Source organism: Drosophila innubila, chromosome X (assembly GCF_004354385.1).
Source record: "Drosophila innubila isolate TH190305 chromosome X, UK_Dinn_1.0, whole genome shotgun sequence".
In the NCBI taxonomy this organism is placed as follows: Eukaryota; Metazoa; Arthropoda; class Insecta; order Diptera; family Drosophilidae; genus Drosophila; species Drosophila innubila.
Window position 1 is genome coordinate 1,510,166 of NC_047626.1, and position 21,639 is coordinate 1,531,804.

General features: G+C 30.7%; 1 protein-coding gene and 1 long non-coding RNA gene across 2 annotated transcripts; both read right to left on the reverse strand.

Annotated features, from left to right (window-relative positions):
* Window positions 1-1,183: 1,183 nt before the first annotated feature.
* Window positions 1,184-5,499, reverse strand: LOC117793521. The gene is made up of 2 exons (XR_004618285.1): window positions 4,101-5,499; window positions 1,184-4,034 (listed from the first exon to the last, which is right to left on the reverse strand). It is a non-coding gene; the product is annotated as an uncharacterized LOC117793521 (long non-coding RNA).
* Window positions 5,500-7,756: 2,257 nt separating this feature from the next.
* Window positions 7,757-21,421, reverse strand: LOC117793520 (peptide transporter family 1). The gene is made up of 6 exons (XM_034633845.1): window positions 20,861-21,421; window positions 14,368-14,446; window positions 14,069-14,297; window positions 12,672-13,221; window positions 9,734-10,540; window positions 7,757-8,301 (listed from the first exon to the last, which is right to left on the reverse strand). Exons 1-6 carry the CDS (start codon window positions 20,966-20,968, stop codon window positions 7,849-7,851), a joined length of 2,226 nt encoding a protein of 741 aa, XP_034489736.1. The 5' UTR covers window positions 20,969-21,421; the 3' UTR covers window positions 7,757-7,848.
* Between the last annotated feature and the right edge of the window lie 218 nt (window positions 21,422-21,639).

The window sequence follows — 21,639 nt, forward strand, 5'->3', positions numbered from 1 at the left end:
TGTCAGGATCGGCAAGGGGATTCGCGAGATATGGTCTCTTTTTGGTACACAATAAAAGTCCTTATAACTTGGCCGCTTAAAGGAATTTCGTCCTTTTAATTGCACATTCTGTTTTGTCACACTTAGTGCTATCTGTGGGCAAAAGGACATCTTGATAGTCCTTGAATTGACTGAGTTACAGGCGATTTTGTGTTTTTAGACCATTTTTTCTATGCAAACCCCTTGCAAAAATTTGAGGCATAAATTTTGAAAATATCCTGGAAATTCTGGATTGCAAATGGATAGTCCTGTTGCCTGTGAGTACAATAAGCGTGTCCTTTTCAAATTTTGAAGTATACAGAAAGGCGAGAGATAATAAACATAAATTTATTTGAATGATTTTTAAAATATTTTATGTAATTATTATTATTTTTTTTCCTGTTGTATACCGATTTATATTTAATACTCGCCATTTTCCATGTGAAACTCTGAAACAAAAAAATATTCTGAAGTTTACCTATTAAAAAAGACTTGTAAAATAAAAGACAATTTTATAATTTGATTTAATCAGTTTTTAATTTGGAAAACTAAATATTTGTACATTGACCAGAACAATTTGAATATTAATAATATACTAAAAAAAATAAGTAATGTCTAAAATTCCTGCGTTGATTCTCTGAGATGCATGTGAATATATATTAATATTTCTGTGACCGAGCTAATTTCACTTGTAAATCAGCTCGGAAAACAGATTTTTGTTTGTCGCGAGAATCGACGCAGGCGTATAACAAATCTCCATATATAAATATATATATATATTTTTTAAGCGCAGTTTTGTGAAAATGCGTATAACGCTTCCACACATTTTTTATATATCTTTTCATTTTCCTTTTTTTTTTCTTTTCTTTTCATATATTTATTTTTTTTTGGTTGTATATTTTATTTGTGTGCATTTCATTTTGGGGCGTACTTTTTTCGAAGTGCGTAAGACATTTATCCGAAAGTATTTATTTACTTGTTTTTTTTGTACTATTTTACGAACCGCGTACCAAGCATTTAAAATAATTTAAAGTGCTTCGCACGTAGTTCACAAATATTTTACGCAATTCAAAAATATTTATTAAATCTTTTTTTCTTTTCATTACTTTTTTTACTTAAATCGTTTGAGTTGACGATGTATGAAAATTGTGATTGTGAGACTGTATTTTTGAGAGTTTTATGGTGAGTTTTGGAACCCAAAAAAGACGGAGTGTGGGAGGCGTTGTTGTGTTAGGAGAGGAGGCGTGGCAGTGGGTACAACTGAATAAATTTTGAAATTTGTTTTAAGTACAAATAAGTTCAGGAATTTGAACAGAACGGAACAAAACGGATGTGTTAATTTTAAACATTTCAAATATGTTCTCCACTGATCTGTAAAAAGAAAATATAATTATTTAGCAGCTGCTGAAATCTCCAAAACGCTTCTTGACTGAAAAGAGAGTAAAATCTTAAACGATTCTCACTTAAATAGGTTTTTTCGTAGAGTCTTCTAACTACTTCAAAATTTTCAATATGTGATTTTTTTGCGCATGATTTTTAAATTAGTTTTGTTGGCTTTTCTCAACTTTTGCGGCACAGAGAGAAAGAGAAAACTTCAACGGAAAAAAGCAGAATTTATATATTCCCAGTAGAAAAATTAAATGCTGACTGTGATTAAATGGGGAGAACAAAAATGAACGGACACATAAATATGTATGTATGTAGTTTGTTAGTCAATTTGGAGATTCGGAATCGCTTTGAAATCGTTGCTTTTGCATATTTTGAGCGACAAACAAAAAAGTGGAATGCGAAAAACTAAAAACTTTGGTTCCAAGTGATTCCAAGTTTCGGCATTTTTTTTACTGAATTGAATCTGAAAGAAGACCCAGCATAGAAATCGGTTAATAAACTTGCACATAACTTGGCTAACAACTCATTAAACACACTCTATATATAAGAAATCGAATCGCTGAGCGCACAGAGAATTGCAGACGTTCTTGAAACCGTTTTCATTGATGAATTCACCGCGATTTTCAACTGTCACGTGATGTGCACATTTATGCAATATTTGTATTATAATTTCTCATTTTTATAATCATAAGCATTGTATTTTTTTTGCCATTGAGCAAACCAATTGCACGGCAAAAACGTTTGTCGAGCAACAGGTTTGCATATTTTTTTTCTTTTTATTTCTTTTTTTTTTTTTTGCTCATAATTTAAAAATATTCGCACAGCGTTTACGAAACGTTTTTAAAAACGTTTTCGAAAACAATTTCTTGTCATTTTCATGATATATATATTTTTTTTTTTTTGTATTCTTTTCTTTTGCAACAAGTGCACACATCACGTAAAACAGTTAACCATTTATTTATTTATATTTTATTGTTTATCCCAAAAACGACTTGATAATTCTCTGTGTCAATCAACGAAACGTTTCAATATTTAAGTTGAAAACTCACCGCATTGCAGCTAATTTAAAAGACATTTTTACTTCAGATTTCAGCTCTACACTGAAAGCAATTTGTGGTTAGATCGTGTTTGATAATAAAATAAATATAAAATTTTGGAAAAATCACACAATTTGTTAGCGATTTCAAAGCGTTTTGAACAAAAATGCAATGCATTTTTAATGCCAATAATTGAGTCCAATAAATAGATTTTTTGTGTGTTTTGTGATTGAATGGAAATGGAAACTGTTTTTTATTCTGCGGGATAAACTCTCTCACTCTCTCCCTATCTCTCTCTCTCAAGTACCACAATAAGTTTGAGTTTGTTGTTTTCTATTTTCTTCTCTTCTTATAACTTCTGTAATTTTTTCTTATTGAATTTTTTTTATTTTCTTTGCCATATTTTTTTAGGTTCGGGATTATTATTTTCCTGTCATTGATTTTTAAGTATTTTATTCTTTCCTTCGATGCTCTTTATTGTAGTACTGTTCTCCAAATTATATATATTTTATTCTTTTTTTATTTTCATGAAAAAGTATTTGTTATACGCTTGCTTTTTATATTTTCCTGTGAACTTTTCTTCCTTTTATGTTACTGTTTTCGATTCCTGTGTGACATTTTCCTTTGTTTTTTTTTTGTTTCTATATCATTTCTTCATTTATTTAGGTATTTGATTTCAAAACTTATATAGTTTGTACATATTTCAGGGCAGTGGCATTTTCTTTCTTTATATTTCTGATTTCTATAGTCCAGACACTCAAATTTTTATGTATTTAGGTTTTTGAATTATTTTTTTCTATGATATTTTTATTTCCTTTTTGTTTTTTGTTTTAAATTGTGGCATTTTTTCTTATTTTTTTCTGATTTTTAGACTGTAGGCAGTGTTTATTTCTTACTTTAAGCTTTTAATTTCTTTAGCTATTTTTTTTCTTTTTAGAGTTTTGTTTCTTTTTTGTATCATATTTTTTTTCTTTAAAGTTTCATATTCTTGACAAGACAGCAAATATTGTGTTCTTTTAGCTATCTGATTTCTTTTTCTTAGTGCAATTTTTTTTGTATTAAGTGTGTAATATTTTCGTTTAGTTTTCTGTTTTTTTCTTTAGGCAAATTTTATTTCGAACTTATTTAAGAAATTTTGTTCTATAAATTATGTGATTTCTTCGCTTAGCCTTTTGATTTTTTTTATTTTGACATTTTCTTTCTTTCAGTGATTTTTTCTTTTCTTGACAATATTTTGCTTTTCCTTAAGTTTCTGATTTCTACAGTTTCAGTCTTGGATTCTTCTCGTTTTTTTTTGGCTCTTCGAGGTTCTACAAAGTTGACAGTCGACCAGCGACACGGCCGAAAGTAAAATGAAATAAAACTGGGAAAACTTTCAGTTGAAAAATAAAATCCCTGGAAGGAATTCTTTAAAACGGAATTTGTACGGACAGTGTTAATATACTAAAAGTATTTGGATTGAACGATGCCAAATGCGGATGCGGATGCGGATGAGGGAATTCATGGGTGAATATTCATGTGTGACTTCATGGGTGAACTCAGGAGTGAATTCATGGGTGACTTCATGAGTGAATTACGATGACACTTTGTCTTTTTATGGATATTTTATTCATGTGGGAATTTGTAGCTGATTTCATGTGTAAAAAACGATAGCACTTTGTTTTTTTTTTCTTAGGTATTTCATTTATGTGCGACTTCATGAGTGAATTCATGGGTGAATTACGATGAAACTTTGGCTTTTTTTTATAGGTATTTCACATTTGTCAATTTGAACAGTTAGCGGACATTTGTGGCCCACAATAAGGATATATATTTTCATATATAGTTACTAATTTTACTTGAGTCGTACTCGGGATTTATGCCAGTAACCACCGACATGTTACGGAGCCGGGGGGGTGGGGTGAGTGGGCGGTGGATGGGGGGTGGGTGGTTGGTGCAGTGAGTTCCGAGTCTGTAACAGCGAGGAATGTGTGACGAGTCCTCAACTCGATCCAATACTTTTGATACACACTGTAAAGCGTGTCAGTTATTCGGTTATACTTAAAATGGTGTTGTTATGGCGCTTTGATTCGTGCACTGCTTGCTGCACTGCTTTAATTGGCAATGGTTTGTTCTACTGCTGCATTTCGGGCTGTGAGTATGGCCGTCCTTGTCTCGCCGCTCACATTGCAAAGCACTTGCCGAGCGAGACGCAACGATATGTTTCGATATGCCGAAAGAGAGCGAGAGAGGCAAGCGCACACACGCTCTCTCTATCTGCTTCGGTCTGTCTGTCTCTCTCGCATTGATGTGTTGCCACACGCGTACGATAAAAGTATGTAGACGCTTCTTCTCGTTTCTTCTCGTGTGTGGCATCAAAACAATGCCAAAGTTTTCCCTCCATTTTTCGGTTTACAGTGCCACACATTTGTTTTCGTCCCGCTCAGCAAAGTTTTTCCAACACAAGCGTTTTTTTTTTCAATACATATAGACGACGCTCACGCATCTTATCTATGTTTTTATATATATATACAGGGTATGTATATAGTCGGCCATACTCGCGGGAAATGCAAACTTGATTGATCGCAGTCCTCAACACGTTCACTAACGATTCCTCGCAGCACGAATTCTTCAGGGAAATCTTCAGTGGGCAGAAGAATTGCAACAAGAAGTGGCGCCACAAACTGTGGAACCAACACCCACACCAGCACACAACCCACACACACACACACACGCACACACCAACGACACACACACACACACGGCAATTTACATGTCGAGATTACTTTTAATATTTTGAATTTTTCGGATTTATCGGATTAATGAGAAGAATGGAGATGGAAATGAAAATGGAGTTGGAAATGGATTTGGAATTGGCATTGCAATATACAAATACGGACTGAAATTTAAGAAATATTGCAATATTTCTGGAAAATTTAGAAAATATGCAAATATTCACAAATATCTCAACGGACTGTAATGTTGCTCTTCAAAAAAGGGCATGCTTTAAGATATATTGCAATATTTTTTGAATAAAATTTAACAAATATATCAACGGACTGTAATTTTCTGTTTCTTTAAATGATTACACATCATGTGAACATATTAAAAGAATGTAAGGACTCTCTTCTTCTTCGAATAAAAGGCACAATTTAAGAAATATTGCAATATTGTCTGGAAAAATAATATGAAAATATGCATAAATTGAGTAAATATTTCAACGGATTTTAATTCTCTGCTTTAAAAACGTGTAATAATTTCAAATATATTGCAATATTTTGTGGAAACATTTGAAAATATGTTAAAATTTAACAAACATTTCAACGGACGCTAAAATTTCTACAAATAGTTCCACAACAAGTGAAAATATCAAAAGAAACGGATACTTTTGGAAATTTGGAAAAAAACACTTTCAAATTATTTCGCAATACATGTTAAAATATGGAAAGCAAATTTAACAAATATTGTATTAACAATTTAACTAAGAAACGAACTGTTAAACATGAAAAAATTTAAGGATTTTAAGCACTTTTTCGGACAGTAGCTAAGTATGATTTCTAGAAAATTTGGAAATATGCAAAAACTGAATTTATGCACTTAATTTTCGGACGTTTTTAAGAATGTTTTTGGAAATATACAAAAACTAAATGTAGGCACTTATTTTTCGGACATTTTTAAGTAAGTTTTTTTCTTTTTGTTAACTGCACTTATTTCAATAATTTTTGTGAAAAATTGTAGATTTTTCTGGAAACTGAAGCCGTGTCGCTGGTTGAGGAGTTTTGAGCCGACTGTGACCGTAATTGTGTGGCATGCAACATTGTAGACTCCGTTGGGTACCTTTTCCTGTAGTGCTTAGGTAGTTTCAGTTGCCGGTTCAGTTTCAGGTAGACAGGGTGACGAGACATACCCTCTATGAGAAAATAGAGCCTCGATAAGGGTTTCTTTTATTTCTTTGTTCGTTCGTTCTTTCTGCCTGCGTCGACATTTTCTCATGCCACATGTGGCAGCTGCAAATTCCAGTTATTCGGCATGTTGTTAGGTACATATTTAAATATTTCTTGTTTTCTTATCTTTCCCACTGTTCTACGGTTAACTGTCTGCTTTACTTTAATCTTTGCATGCGGCGTCTTTTGCCAATTTTTTTTCTTTCTCATTTTTTGTTTTATTTTATTTTTGCTGCTGGCAATGCCGTCTAAAACTGCGACTTGTTAAAATTGCATTAATTGGCCACATTTCACCATTTAAATGACACATGTTTATTCGATTTCATTAACACAAACATTCTGCATTATTTAAATTTCATTTTTAATTGAAACTCTCTTAAATCAATGCCTTAACTTTAATTTAATGCGTAAAAAGCACTTTGTAGTCCACAAATCTTCTATTGTGTTTACAGCGTTGCCAGCTTGAATTATTTGCTACTCGCTTATCACAAAAGAACACTTGCCTGCAAAACCAAACCATAGGTGGCGTTTTAAAGTTGCGCAAACAGACAAGAGCTGGCGCCACAGTTTTATTTTTGGGAAAACGTTTGGCAACAGTGCTGCTCTTAAAAACTACATTAAAGTTTTTTTTGGCACTTGCTCTTAGTTAGCGACTGGTTAAGTTGCATGACATTTTTGTTTGCATTTTGTCGAATTACAAGTTTAATTTTGCAGCTACAACTTTAGGCGGCGATCGTGCGCAGTGGACATTAAACACAGCTCTTTAGAATTGCCAACTGCCGCAAAGCACACTCACGCAAGGTGTGGCAACGCTGACGTGACAAGCAGTGTTTGCTGTGCAGCCCTAGTTTTTTGCAAACTGCGCGAAATTCAATTAATTTAACGAACTTTAAACGCTTAGCGCTAAATATTAATAATAAATTTAAATAATACAAAAATGTAAAATTAACTTGCGGATTTTTAACAAGATTATATGTACACATAAGTAAATAACAATTACTAATATTTAATTAATAAAAAAAGTAAATAAATGAAATAAATGACATTCTAATCAATTAAAAATAAAAAGTACATTAGATTGACTTGCTGCTTATTGACACTACGCATAAATAAATTATAATAACAATAAATAAATTGATTATAGCTGCCATTTAAATAAATCAACAATAAAATATGTATAAAATTAAAAATAATATCATGAACATGTTTACATAAATAAAAACGAGCGCATAAAATTAAAATAAAACTAAATAAATTGAATAAATAAAATTAAATAAATTTTAAACAATCTATCAATTTAAAACCAACTCGCAAAATTAACACTAATTTGATAAATATATTAACAAAAATAAAACATAAAACACTCGAACAATAAACAAGAGCATGAAATAAATTTAAATAAAATGCATTAAATAAACAAATAAATTTAAAAACATATCAATCAATTGGTTTAGTAAATAAATCAGCTTAAATTGGAGATTTTATGCATTTAGATCATGATCGAAGGCAGCATTCCGATAACTGCCTTCTGCAGCGATTTGAACGTGCTTCTTCTGATCCTTGTTCATAGTGAGCTCATCCAGGAAACTCTTTTCGGGATTCTCCGGCATATTCGTGTACTTGTAGTTGCGTGCAAGAAGCAGAAAGATCAGCAAATTGATCAACATCAAGGCGGCAAAGAGTGCAAATTCCGCTGACTGGGAACCCACAAACTTCAACTCGGCTATAACCACCACAATCATGTTGCCAATTGCCACCGATAGCAGCCAACAGGCCTGCAGTACCGCCTTCATGCTGACCGGTGCCTGGGTGAAGGAGAACTCCAGACCCGTCACCGAAAACATTATCTCCGCCGCCGTCATTATCACAATTTGCGGCAGTTGCCACAGAATCGACAGCGAGGTCGGTGGCACCACCATCAACATGTTGTATTGCTGGGAATTATATAAGTAATTATAAATGAAATAAAACAGATTACAAAAGAAATCATATAAGAAATTATACAAGAAATTACAAAAGAAATTTTATAAGGTATGGGAAATGATGCTAGAAAATGTATAGGAAATAAAAAACTATTTAAGAAATAAAAAATATAACAAAAGATATGATATAAGAAATTATACAAGAAATTACAAAAGAAATTATATAAAGTATAGGAAATAATGTAAGAAAATGTTTAGGAAATTTTATAAGAAATTATATAAAAAACTATTTAAGAAATAAAGAATAATACAAAAATAATAATAATAAAAATTTAAAAAGAAATGATATAAGAAATTATACAAGAAATTACAAAAGAAAATAATATAAAGTATAGGAAATAATGTAAGAAAATGTTTAGGAAATTTTATAAGAAATTATATAAAAAACTATTTAAGAAATAAAAAATATTACAAAAGAAATTATAAACGAAATTACAAAAGAAATCAAATAAGAAATAATATTAGAAATTATAAAAGAAATTATATAAGGTATAGGAAATGATGTAAGAAAATATATAGGAAATTTTATAAGAAATTATATAAAAAATATTACAAAAGAATTTACAAAACAAATGATATAAGAAATAATAAAAGAAAATATAACAAATTATGTATGTTGTGTACAAATTTTAAGGTCGCACGTCTAACGTACAATGCACAGTCAGTCAGTAAGGTCAAAGAGTTTAATGTATATAGATTGTGCAACAAATGCTATTAGAAATTATAAAAAAATTTAAAAAAAGGGGGGACCCTTAGCATTAAGCCCAAGATCTAGAGACAAATCCTTTTTTTTTTACCTAATTAAATTTAAATGCAGAATAAATTGAGGTGCCAAATCATTTTCAAAATGACATTCCGATTGAAAATCGGTTTAGTTATGACAAAGTTATGCAAGTTTTAAGTTGGTCGGACTGCAACTTTACAAGTCGAAATCTTTGTCCAATTTCCCATGATTTTTTACAAGAAAATGAAATGTCTCGAAATCAAGTTTTAAGTGTTGATTTATACTAATAATAATTAAAAGTGAAAACTTGAGATGTAATTTTTGAATTTTCAAAATTCCAAAGGGGGGACCCTTAGCATCAAACCCAAGATCTTCAGGAAAATAATTTTTTTTTCTAAACTAATTATCTTTAAATGCAGAATGAATTAAGAGGCCAAATCATTTTCAAAATGACATTCCGTTTGAAAATCGGTTGAGTTTTGACAAAGTTATGACAGTTTGAAGTTGGGTACAAACGTTGTATTTTTCGCTTCTTGAAAAATAATTTATATCGGTTGCGGCTCTACAAATTAAACGGTTAGTTTCAGCAAACGGTTTCCGGTACCAATTCCGGTATTATGTCAATTTTGCAGAGTTATTTCCCAAAATTTCTAGACTTACGTAGCCATCGTGAGCATTTCCCTGCACCAAGAGACTGTAGAGTCCTCCGTTCCTGGTCTCAAAGCTGGCAGCCCGCTTTCCATTGATGTTCAGCTCGCCATAGCCGAGGGCAACTTCGTGGATTGCCGATAGATTGCTGCCGTCTAGCGTAATACCAGGGATACCCGAAACAGGTGCCTTCAGCAGAATGGGACCCTCGTTTAGTGGAGTATTGAGCAGAGTACGAATCAGAGGAGCACTGTTGGCATGATGAACTGAATTCAGACCATCGCTGAACTCCAGCAGTGAATCCTGGGCCAGAAAGTAACTGACCGATTTGCCGGGCTGCAAGTGAATTCTTCCCTGGATGTTGGAACACTTACTGGACTCTGATTTGGCGCTGAATTCAAACTGCTTGGGCTGTGGCACGTGTAGGGTTAAATTCGACCACATGCCCAATGGTTCAATGAACTGCTTATGCGCTGAGTTATTGAATTCACCACTGAATTCACCAGTGAAAACATACCGACATGGCATGCCATTGTAAAGACGCAAATGTGCGATTTCCGTGGACTCTGGCAACGCTGCGGGCTCCAACTGCTCCAGTCGCATTTCCACAACTGCCGACAGAAAGAATCCCACGGCGGCAAGAAGAAGACCAATCGTCAGTTTCTGCAGCGGACGTCGAATGCCGATCTTTGAGAGCAGCGGATAAATGACGTAATCGAAGAGCGGAATAAAGGCGAGAATCAGCAGCGGATTAATGACCTGCATCTGATCCGGTTTTATCTCGTATCCACCCCAAATGTTGCCATTCATGTGCGTCGCCTGAAATTTACAGAGACAGTGATTAATTTTCATTAATTTTCTAAAAATATTTCAAAAATGACCTAAAATATCAAAAATATTTGCAAAGTTCAAAAATACAAAAAAAATTTAGCATCTATTAAAGATAGTAAAATGTATACAAATTTCAAAAATTTTAAAAATTTTGTATAAAGTTTGTATGAAGCCTGAAATTGGAGTGATAGTGACAGAAGCCCAATTAACTAATTTTCTAAAAATATTTCAAAAATGACCTAAAGTATCAAAAATGTTAAGAATTGTAAAAAATGTTTGGTAATATTAAAAATATTTGCAAAGCTCAAATATATAAAATGTCAAAAATACAAAAAAATGTTAGCATCTATTAAAATTCGTAAAATGTATACAAATTTCAAAAATTTAATATTGAAAGTATTTGCAAAGTTCAAAAATACAAAAAAAATTTTAGCATCTGTTAAAGATAGTAAAATGTATACAAATTTCAAAAAATTTAAAGCCTGAAATTGGAGTGATAGTGACAGAAGCCCAATTAACTAATTTTCTAAAAATATTTCAAAAATGACCTAAAGTATCAAAAATGTTAAGAATTGTAAAAAATGTTCGGTAATACTAAAAATATTTGCAAAGTTCAAATATACAAAAAAATTTTAGCATCTGTTATTAAAGATAGAAAAATGTATACAAGTTTCAAAAATTTTAAAAATTTTGTATAAAGTTTGTATAAAGCCTGAAATTGACAGAGACAGTGACAGGCGCCCAATTCATTAATTTTCTTAAAATACTTCAAAAATGACCTAAAATATTAAAAATGTTAAGAATTGTTAACAATGTTTGGTAATATTAAAAATATTTGCAAAGTTCAAATATATAAAATGTCAAAAATAAAAAAAAATTTTAGCATCTGTTAAAATTCATAAAATGTATACAAATTTAAAAAATTTCAAAAACTTTGTATAAAGTTTTAAAATGTTTAAAATTGTTGAAAATATCACTGCGGACGGCAGTTCGCGCTAGTGACGAAAGCTGCACGAAATATGCAAAAGGCGACTAGCAATATATACAACTAATATTGCAAATTTGCTAAAAAAAATAATACTTGAGCTATAAACTCGAATTCTTACAGCCAATTGACGGGAACATCCGGAAACAACGATCAAGACAAAGGCGTCACTTGGAACTCGTTTCAGGGATTTAATTATTGATGATTCGGCACAAAAAGTGAATTCCAAGTCTTAAAAGCAGTTTCATTAAAATATGCAATTTTTTTTTAGAGAGTTTAAATAAAAACTATTGTCATTCTCAGTATATCTCTCACTTTTTCTTATCATTTATGCCTGCATTATATCTCCCTTTTTCTACGTCTCTACACAGAAAAATAAGAACAAATTCTAAAATTAAAAACATTCATCTTAAATACTTTTTTCTTAAAATAAGATTGTTTTAAGACCAAATTACTAAAACTAAGATTATTAATCTAAAAAATCTTAAAATCTTAATATACGACTAAAAATCTTAAATTGTTAGGAAAGTATAAATAAAATTATAATTATAAAAAATATGTTTTATCTATTTTATTTTTTGATTTTAATTTGAAGAGCATTTATTCTTAAAGTAAGAACATGGTCTTATTTAAAATGTTCTTAAAATCAAGATGTGTTCTCTTAATTTAAGAATTTTATGCTCTCGACACATTTTTTAGACCAAAAATCTTAGTTCTGAGACCAAAATATTGATTTTAGAACCTTTTTTTTATTAGTGTATCTCCGTTTCTCTTTTCTCTTTTCTCATTTCTCATTTCTCGATTTTTTTTTGCCACTCTCTCTGGTTTTATTATTTTGCCTCCCTCTCATTGCTCTCTCACTCAATAAATAACTTGATCTTTTTTCTTTGTTTTTTTTTTATAAATTTTTAAAATTTTATATAGCTTAAATTGTTAAGAAATTTTGAAATTGTTAAAAATATACACAATATTTAAAATATGTTAAGATATTCAAAAATGTTTTAAATGTGAAAAATGTTTGAAATGTGAAAAATGTTTGAAATGTGAAAAATGTTTGAAATGTGAAAAATGTTACATTCAAATTTCAACATTTTTAAGCATTTTTGAACATTTATTTGGAGTTTAGAGAGCTACCTGAAATGTCCAGCGGGATCCCTGCTGATCGGAGAGTGCCCAGAAGACGGGGAATGGCAAGTAGAGCACGAGAATCTTCACCAGACACTTGGTCTCATCCACCATCTGCTGTCCGACGACAGGTGTCGCATAATCCAGAAAGTGATTCATTGGTTTCTCTTTGCGATTCTGTCGCCATCCTTTGTACGCATTCGTGATGCATTGAGAGACGCCGAAGATCATATTTCCCGCTGGCGGTTGCATTCGATAGCGCCCTCTGCCGGCCACAAAGATCAGCATGGAGACGACCATGAGCACGGCTGGAACTCCAAAGGCCAACGAGTAACAATCGTCATCGCCAAAACAATGGACATCGGCACGAAGAATCGGTGTCACCGTCGTCGAGATCATCGATCCCGCATTGATCGCAAAGTAGAACAGCGAAAAGAACTTGGCCAACTCCAGACTCTGCTCCGGCAGCTGAAACTGATCCCCGCCAAAGGCAGCGACACAGGGTTTTATCCCTCCTGTACCCACTGCTATAAAGATCAGTCCTACAATGGTCACCAACCTATCAGAAATAAGCAGTTAATATAAATAAAAAATTACTATTAGTATACGTATTAAATTAAAATATCACTTCAAATCATTTATCGAATAATTATTGTTCAGCAAAAACACAAAAGTGCCTAAGAAATAACAACTTGATTAACACTTATTAAAGTAGACTACAAAAGTCTTCAGTTTGTCATTCATTTTGTATGTAATTTTTTAATTGCTTTATAATTATACAATCAAAATTTAATTTTACTATTTTAAGCAATAAAATTTACATAAAATATAAGATTTATATTTTAAAATGTATGATAATTATGGTCTGGGACGAAAAAACACTTCGAAACTATCATCTAAAAACAGGTAGTGGAAAAAAATTTAGAAAAATTCTTTTTGCTTGAGCAATGATAGAAAAAATAGAAAACAGAATTAAATATAAAATTTATGTGTTCGAAATAAAAGTTATTTGTCAGTTATATTTTTTAATATATACATTTTTATGAATTCATTTGAAACTACAAAAATAAAAAATGTACTGCATACTTTTTGGCGTTGCTACAAAACTTAAAACAGCCATAATTAGCTCTTTTTTTAACCAATCTTGATGAAATTTAGCCGCATAATGGATAAAAATAAAAGTAAACGTTAACTAACCAAGAGAGTTTACTATCTTTAAAAATGTGGGTATGGTGCAGCTTTAAAAAACAGGGTGTGGCAAGTTTTTGATCCCACTGTAATGTTCGTGGGCTTTATAGCAGTCTGTGTGCCAAATTTAGTGGCTCTAGCTCTTACAGTTTTTGAGAGTGTCTTGTACTTTGCAGGCACAGTGCCTGAGAATTGATTTCGTATCTAGATTCACTCACTTAACAGGCATTGCATTGATGGGAACTGCGCCAATCGCCACGATTAATGCTCCCAAGCTGTAGACGATCGATAGATATAATATCGTCTTGTATTTGCCGAGCCAACCATCGGCAATTAAAGCGCCGAGCAGTGGAAAAATGTAGACCAACATTGTGAATATGTGAAATAATACCGTCGATGTCTCTTCATTGTAGCCCAGTTTGTGGGTGAGATACAGAACCAGAATGGCTAAAAACAATTAAGAGATATATAAGTAAAAAGAAAAGGTATTTGAATTTGGTGAACTACTCGTACTCACCTCGCATGCCATAGTAGTTGAAACGCTCGCAGAACTCATTGCTAATGATAAAGGCCACACTTCTGGGATATTCTGGAAACTGTTAAAGAAGTAAAGATTTCAAAATATACATTAAAATAAAACATTTTTTTTTTAATTTAAATTAATTTACTTAATTTCGTTAAAAAAAATATTTTTCCTCTTGATCTTGGTTTTGATTTTCAATGCTAAGGGTCCCCCCTTTGAAATTTTGAAAATTTTAAATTTTAAATCTCAAGTTTTTACTTTTAATTAACTTCTTATAACGTAATTAGTATAGAACAACACTTTAAAACTGATTCTGAGACATTTTATTTTCTTGTAAAAAATCATGTCAAATCGGACAAAAATTTTGACTTGTAAACTTGCTAAGTCCACAGTCTGACCAACTTCAAACTTGCATAACTTTGTCAAAACTGAACCGATTTTCAAATGGAATGTCATTTTGATCATGAATTGGCCTCTATATTCATTCTACATTCAAATTTAATTAATTTTGTAAAAAAAGTTATTTCCCTCAAGATCTTGGGTTCCATGCTAAGGGTCCCCCCTTTGAAATTTTGGAAATTGAAAATTTTAAATCTCAAGTTTTCACTTTTAATCAACTGCTTATATCGTAATTAGTATAAAACAACTCTTTAAAACTGATTCTGAGACCTTTCATTTTCTTGTAAAAATTCATGTCAAATTGAACAACAATTTTGACTTGTAAAGTGGTTAGGTCAAAGGTCAGACCAACTTCAAACTTGCATAACTTTGTCAAAACTGGACCGATTTTCAAATGGAATGTCATTTTGATCATGATTCGGCCTGTATATTCATTCTGCATTCAAATTTGATTAATTTTGTAAAAAAAGTTATTTCCCTCAAGATCTTGGGTTCCATGCTAAGGGTCCCCCCTTTGAAATTTTGAAAATTGAAAATTTTAAATCTAAAGTTTTCACTTTTAATCGACTCCTTATATCGTAATTATTATAAAACAACACTTTAAAACTGATTCTGAGACCTTTCATATTTATGTAAAAAATCATGTCAAATTGAGTAATAATTTTGACTTGTAAAGTGGTTAGGTCAAAGGTCAGACCAACTTTAAACTGTCATAACTTTGTCAAAACTGAACCGATTTTCAAATGGAATGTCATTTTGATCATGAATTGGCCTCTATATTCATTCTACATTCAAATTTAATTAATTTTGTAAAAAAAGTTATTTCCCTCAAGATCTTGGGTTCCATGCTAAGGGTCCCCCCTTTGAAATTTTGGAAATTGAAAATTTTAAATCTCAAGTTTTCACTTTTAATCAACTGCTTATATCGTAATTAGTATAAAACAACTCTTTAAAACTGATTCTGAGACCTTTCATTTTCTTGTAAAAAATCATGTCAAATTGAATAATAATTTTGCATTGTTAAGTTGATAGGTTGAAGTAGGAACAATGCCAATGAATAAGAAATCATTAAAAATATGCTGGGTATCTGCAAGTCGTTAACTCTCGAAGAGAACTGGTTTAATTGATATAAAATTTATAACGCATTGTTGAACAGTCATTATCAATGATTTAAATGAGAAAGTGTCGTATCATTTACCCAAATGACTTGCCAAATTTCTTGACCACTTACAGACGGGTGTAAATGTGTGTGTGTGTGATAAATAAATAACTGCAGACAGACCTCATATTTAGTTATCTTTATTTCCGTAAGCGTCGTCATCTCATTATCAAAGCAAAGCTAATTACATTTTTCAAAAATATAAATAAATTATAAACAGTGATATCTCTCTCTCTCTCTTCCTATATATACCTCCTCTCTTTTATTTCTATGGTAATAAGTATATGCAGCTGCAGCTAAATAAGTTATAAAAAATGTACTTGAAAATTGTATACTAATTATACCCTAGAGTGCATAAATGGGGTATTATAAAATATAGTATATATAAATAAATTATTTTATTTAAAAAAAAAAAAGTTCACTAGAAGTTAACAAATATATAAAAGATATGATATATATGTGAATTAAAAAATTAGTTAATAAATTTACAGGGTATTTCGCAGTACACAACATTAGTATTCAGTTGAGTGTCTTTGCACTTGCACAGTTACGAGTACAAATAACGAATATAAATATATATATAATTGTATTTGTATGTAGATTCTCTGGCGACTCTGACCTAGTGTTTGGTTGTGTATTTTGCTGTCTGCCTTTGACGATTTCATTTGTATACCCTGCAACTGCTGTGGCCTAAAAAGGGGTAGTATGTGTGAGCGCAAATTAATACTTAAAAAAAACTTAATAACTATGTATAAGTATTAATCGCAAAATAACTTTAACCAACTTAAAAACACGCATTGCAAATTGGTTTTAAAATAAATCTGAAAAATATAATATTTTACGGAAAAATGCTAAAATTTAAGAAATACTATAATTACTTTCTTTTTCCTGTTATCAGCATTTATTTATTTACAATTTTTGAACCTAAAATTAATGTTATCTCCTACCGTTGATTTGAATTTAAATAAGAGGAAGTAATGCAATAATCATTAAGTTTATATTTTTATTTAAAAAATTAACTCCTATTTTTAATTCCTGTTATATTTTTGCTGTATATAAAGACTTCTTATACAAAGCAAAAAACACCAGAAAAATACATAAATACAAAAAATATTCTAAAATTCATATAATAAAATGAATATAATAAATTTATATTCATAAAACAAATAGTTTTTTTTTCTTTCATTTTTTATAATAAAATGAAATTGAAATAAAAACTTAAACTTAACATGACAAAAAAAAAAACAGACACAAAAAAAGAAAACCATACTGAAATTCATTTAAAATATTTTTTTGGTATTTTTTAAACAATTTGAGTTTTCCATTTTATATAATAAAAACTAAAAAAAATTATATTTATATAAAATCTCTAAATTTTTATGTCAAAAAATACAAAAAAAAAAATAACATAGATTAAAAAAATACTGAAATGCATTTTTAATATTTTTTTTGGAATAAATTATGTGATTGCAATCAAATTTGATTGATAACTATTTTAGCTCTAATTAGTTGAGTTATATCAAAACTAATTGCAGGGTATTTCGCCGTCGAGCAGCGTTCACACTTGTTGCTTTAAGTATTCGCTTTCAATTGTAGTTTTGATATTTTGGAGTGCTGTTGTTGTTGTTGGTATATGTCTATTAACCAAGGTTAACCATAAACGGGTTTCAAGCTGCAGCTCTTAACCAAAATAAAAAACATTAAAATAAAAACGTTAGACAAATGGCGAATTCTGCACACGCAATGGTTAAAGCCAAAACAGTCTACAACCAAAACATACAATAATATCTGTATAAACATATATGTAATCTATGTATATACCTCCCACCTCTTCACTTCTTTCGTCTCCCTTCTCACCTTTGAACGTGACACGATCATTTGCGAAAATTGGATTTTCCAATTGGAATGTTTCTATTTACAATTCGAATACTCGAATAAAAGACAATGAATTGATCGCGTGTAGCGCGAAGAAACCAATTGACAATTGAGAATTGAAGAATTGGAGAAGCTTCGATCAGACTGTTTATTATCCAGACTTATAGACACACACATTTTCGCCGACTTTTATTTGCTCTGGGCAAATACAGACAACAATAACGAGAAACAAACTTAAGTAAACGTTCTCAAAGAGTTAGGAAAGATCCACATGTTTATCGGGCGAACAATCGATCAAAGTACAGGTAAAATCCACAAAGTGCAACACAAAATGTATAAATAAATTTGTGTTCGATTTTCAAAATATATTTTATTATTTAGCTCAAATAACTCAAATTTTTCTAAATATATTTAAAAAAAAAAAATAAGTAACTGTAAATTTTTATTAAAATATTATAGCAAATTTTTCTATTTTCAATTATTTTATTTAAAAATATATTAAATTAATTTTTTTATGAATTTTTTAGACGAATATTCTTAGTTTTCAAAACTGAAATCTTAACTTTAGTCTTAAAAATGCGTCGAAAACTAAAAGTTTTTAGAGTAATTTTATTTTCTCGTAAAATTTTTTATAATTTTTATCAGTGTACTCCCATTGCATATAACATAATTATTTCCCAGTATTTTCAAGCGCAATAACTGACCTAACAATCTAAACTGCGGCAATTTGTCACAACAACGATAAGAACATATAAATATAATAATAATTTTACATTTGTGGAGCAACAAGTGAATCAAACTTGATTTGTGCATATTAAATTAAGTATTTCCAAGAATTTATCTGCATCAAGCAACCTCAACAATAGAGGTATGTATATATATATGTATATATATAGACAATTTATACAGTTTTCCCACAGTTGTGGGAACAATGCACTGATGATGATTTCCAATTGCAATTGTAGTATGCAAATCTATTTATAACAACTAAGAGCGGCTACAGTCGAACGGCTCGACTGTTAGATGCCCAGTAATTGGAACCATGTATTCAATATAAATGGAATAGAAAATAATTATAATAAAATAAAGAAAATAATTTTAAAAAACTAAAGTTAATAATAACTCAAATAAATGAAATTTAAAAATAAATTAATTATAAAAAGAAAAAAAAACTTGTCTGGATTCGAACTCGGGCTCGCCGAATCACAAAGAAGAGCTTCATCAGCTGTACCACCAATCACACTATTAGATTGCTGCTAAAATACAATTAAAAAGTTTTGTATTTGGTATTTTTTTTTTTTAATTTCACAATATATGAATTTCACAATTTGAAAACAAAAGGCATCTGAGAATTGTGTAGCTCTTATAATTGAAGAGTCTGAAATTTAGTTGTTTCTTCAAAGAGACAAAGCTGGTCACAAATCAATTAACCTGTGTACACTTTAGTTACTGGGCTGAAAACAAGTATACTTATGTATGTAAAAGTGTGAGTGTCACAGAAAACATTGAAACTGTGACGTCACATTGTTTGAATTTTGTCAGTTTGTTGTTTTTCCAGCTCTTTCTTACCCCACTGACTGATAAATTGTGGAACCTATGGATTATGTGGAATGCATAACTGATGATTTAACCGTGAGATCGAAAGCTGCTGCAACTAATTACTAATTACCGGAGGTTGAGACTAAAACTGAGACTGAATTTGAGAGTGGGTCGGTGAGGCGCATCATAATGTATATATGTAGTATATTATAGTACATAGATATTCCAGTAAAATACCCAGAAAATTGTGTAGGTCAGGTCATCGTAGCAGTCCATTTTTTTACACTTTCACAATATAATATTACGAGAAACTTTCAATTATTTTGAAACAAAAAATTGTTTTTTTTTTTTGGGGTTTTGTTCATTTTTTTTTTCTATTTTAGTTTAAAAAATTAAAAATAAAAAACCTCTGTCAACATAATTATTTGAGGAAACTCTTAAGAATGCATCATCTACAATAAGTATGTAATTATGTGTCCGTATAATTACTGCGAGTGCTGTAAACTCGTACTTTCTAAATTGACATCCGAAAGTGACAATAAAGAGACGTCGCACTTTTCGTATCTTCTTTATCTTCTTTCTCCTCTTCCTCATTATCTGCTGTTTTTGACGATTTTGTTGCCTTTTTAAGTTTAGGGCACATCCAAAGAAAATTAAAATATTAAAAAAAAAAATTATGTGGGTACAGTTAGTCAAGAAATTCTTTTGCAAAAATAATGCGGAAATTGAGGCTAGCGTCTGTTGTTTAATTTTAACTACTTAAAAAACAAAACAAATGTCAATGTTTTCTTTAATTTTGTCAAAAAAGTAACTTCAAATTAATTTCAACCAATTTTATATTATTTCAAAAATAAAAATCAATTGTCAATATTCCTTTTTTTTGTCAAAATAGTAACTTGACATACTGTAAGTATATGTATGATATATTTTAACTTTTTATTTATTATTTGAAACAAGAACACATGTTTTCTCGTCAAAATACTTACTTGACATATAGTTCATAAAAGTATGATAAATTTCATATATTCTTAAACTATTTTTAAATTAATAAATGTCAATATAAGTATTATTTTTATTTGACAAAATAGTTAATTGACGTACTGTACGTTTTTATATAAATTATCTTTAAAATAACAAATGTCCATATTTCACCTTTTTTTTTTTTTTTGCTAAAATAGTTACTTGACATACTGTTGGAATATTTTATGATTAATTGCAACTATTTTTTAAATATCTTTATAATAACAAATGTCATTTTTTAATTATCTTTAAAATAACAAATGTCCATATTTCACTTATTTTTTTGACATACTGTTTGAATATTTTATGAAAAATTGCAACTACATATTTTTTAATTGTTTTTTAAATCACAAATGTCAATACTTGTTTTATTTCAATGCTCTGTCAAAATAGTTACTTGGCATACTGTAATACATGTACGTATGTATGTGTGTGTGTGTGTGTGTGTGTGCAATTGGTTAGCTACCATTTAAGGTAACGGTAAATAAAGCTCACCTCCAACTGTTGCTGTCTCTGTTGCTCCGCTTGCTGCTTGTCAACTGTTAATGTTGTTGTTGGCATCTCCTTTAATTTGCCATTGGCTTCAAAATCGTTAGTTCTCATTGTTGTTGTTGTTGCTGTTGTTTTTGTTGTTGTTGGTGCTCAACAATAAAATGCAATGCACATAACAGAGGTAAAAAATGTGAAAGAGACACAAAATGCGCGTAAAATACAAAACGGAATACAGAAAATAAAACAAGCAAATAAAACGCGACTCTCAAGTTCATATTATTTGTAAATTTTATTTTTATTTATTATATTTTCTGGTATTTAATGAGCTGCCAAAAAACGCACGCGCGTGTTGCAATTTGTTTACAATAAAAAAACATAAAAAAAAGAGGATGATGAAGACGGGGGAAGAGAAACGTCCGTCACGTTTACACTGCAATCACCGGAGAACAAATGAACTTTAATTCTTGCTTAAGCTGCGCTTAAAAACCAAAACTCAAATCAAATGCAAAGACAATTGCAAGAACAACAATTAGGCAGCGTCGGCGTCGGCGTCGACAGCGCTGCAGTTAACCCAAATTATAAGAGAGAACAATTAAAAGAGCGTCAATTCGTTGAGTGATAATTTTCGATATACAACATGCACAGCGGGCAAGTGGGGAAAGGGAGACAGCGATGCTGTTGTATCAATTAACAGAGATTAGTGCAGTCAACGCTCTTACCGCCTGCGCTCGCTCTCTCTCAAGCTGAAAATCTTACGCTCTCTCTCGCTGTCAAGCTGTGCA

Bases quoted from the DNA above. Each gene is read 5' to 3' on its own strand.
- LOC117793520 (XM_034633845.1), bottom strand. From the start codon at position 20,968: ATGAGAACTAACGATTTTGAAGCCAATGGCAAATTAAAGGAGATGCCA. The intron at 14,447-20,860 runs GTGAGCTTTATT...CTTCTTTAACAG, and splicing joins AGAGACAGCAACAGTTGGAG to TTTCCAGAATATCCCAGAAG. The intron at 10,541-12,671 runs GTAGCTCTCTAA...TGTAAATTTCAG, and splicing joins GATCCCGCTGGACATTTCAG to GCGACGCACATGAATGGCAA.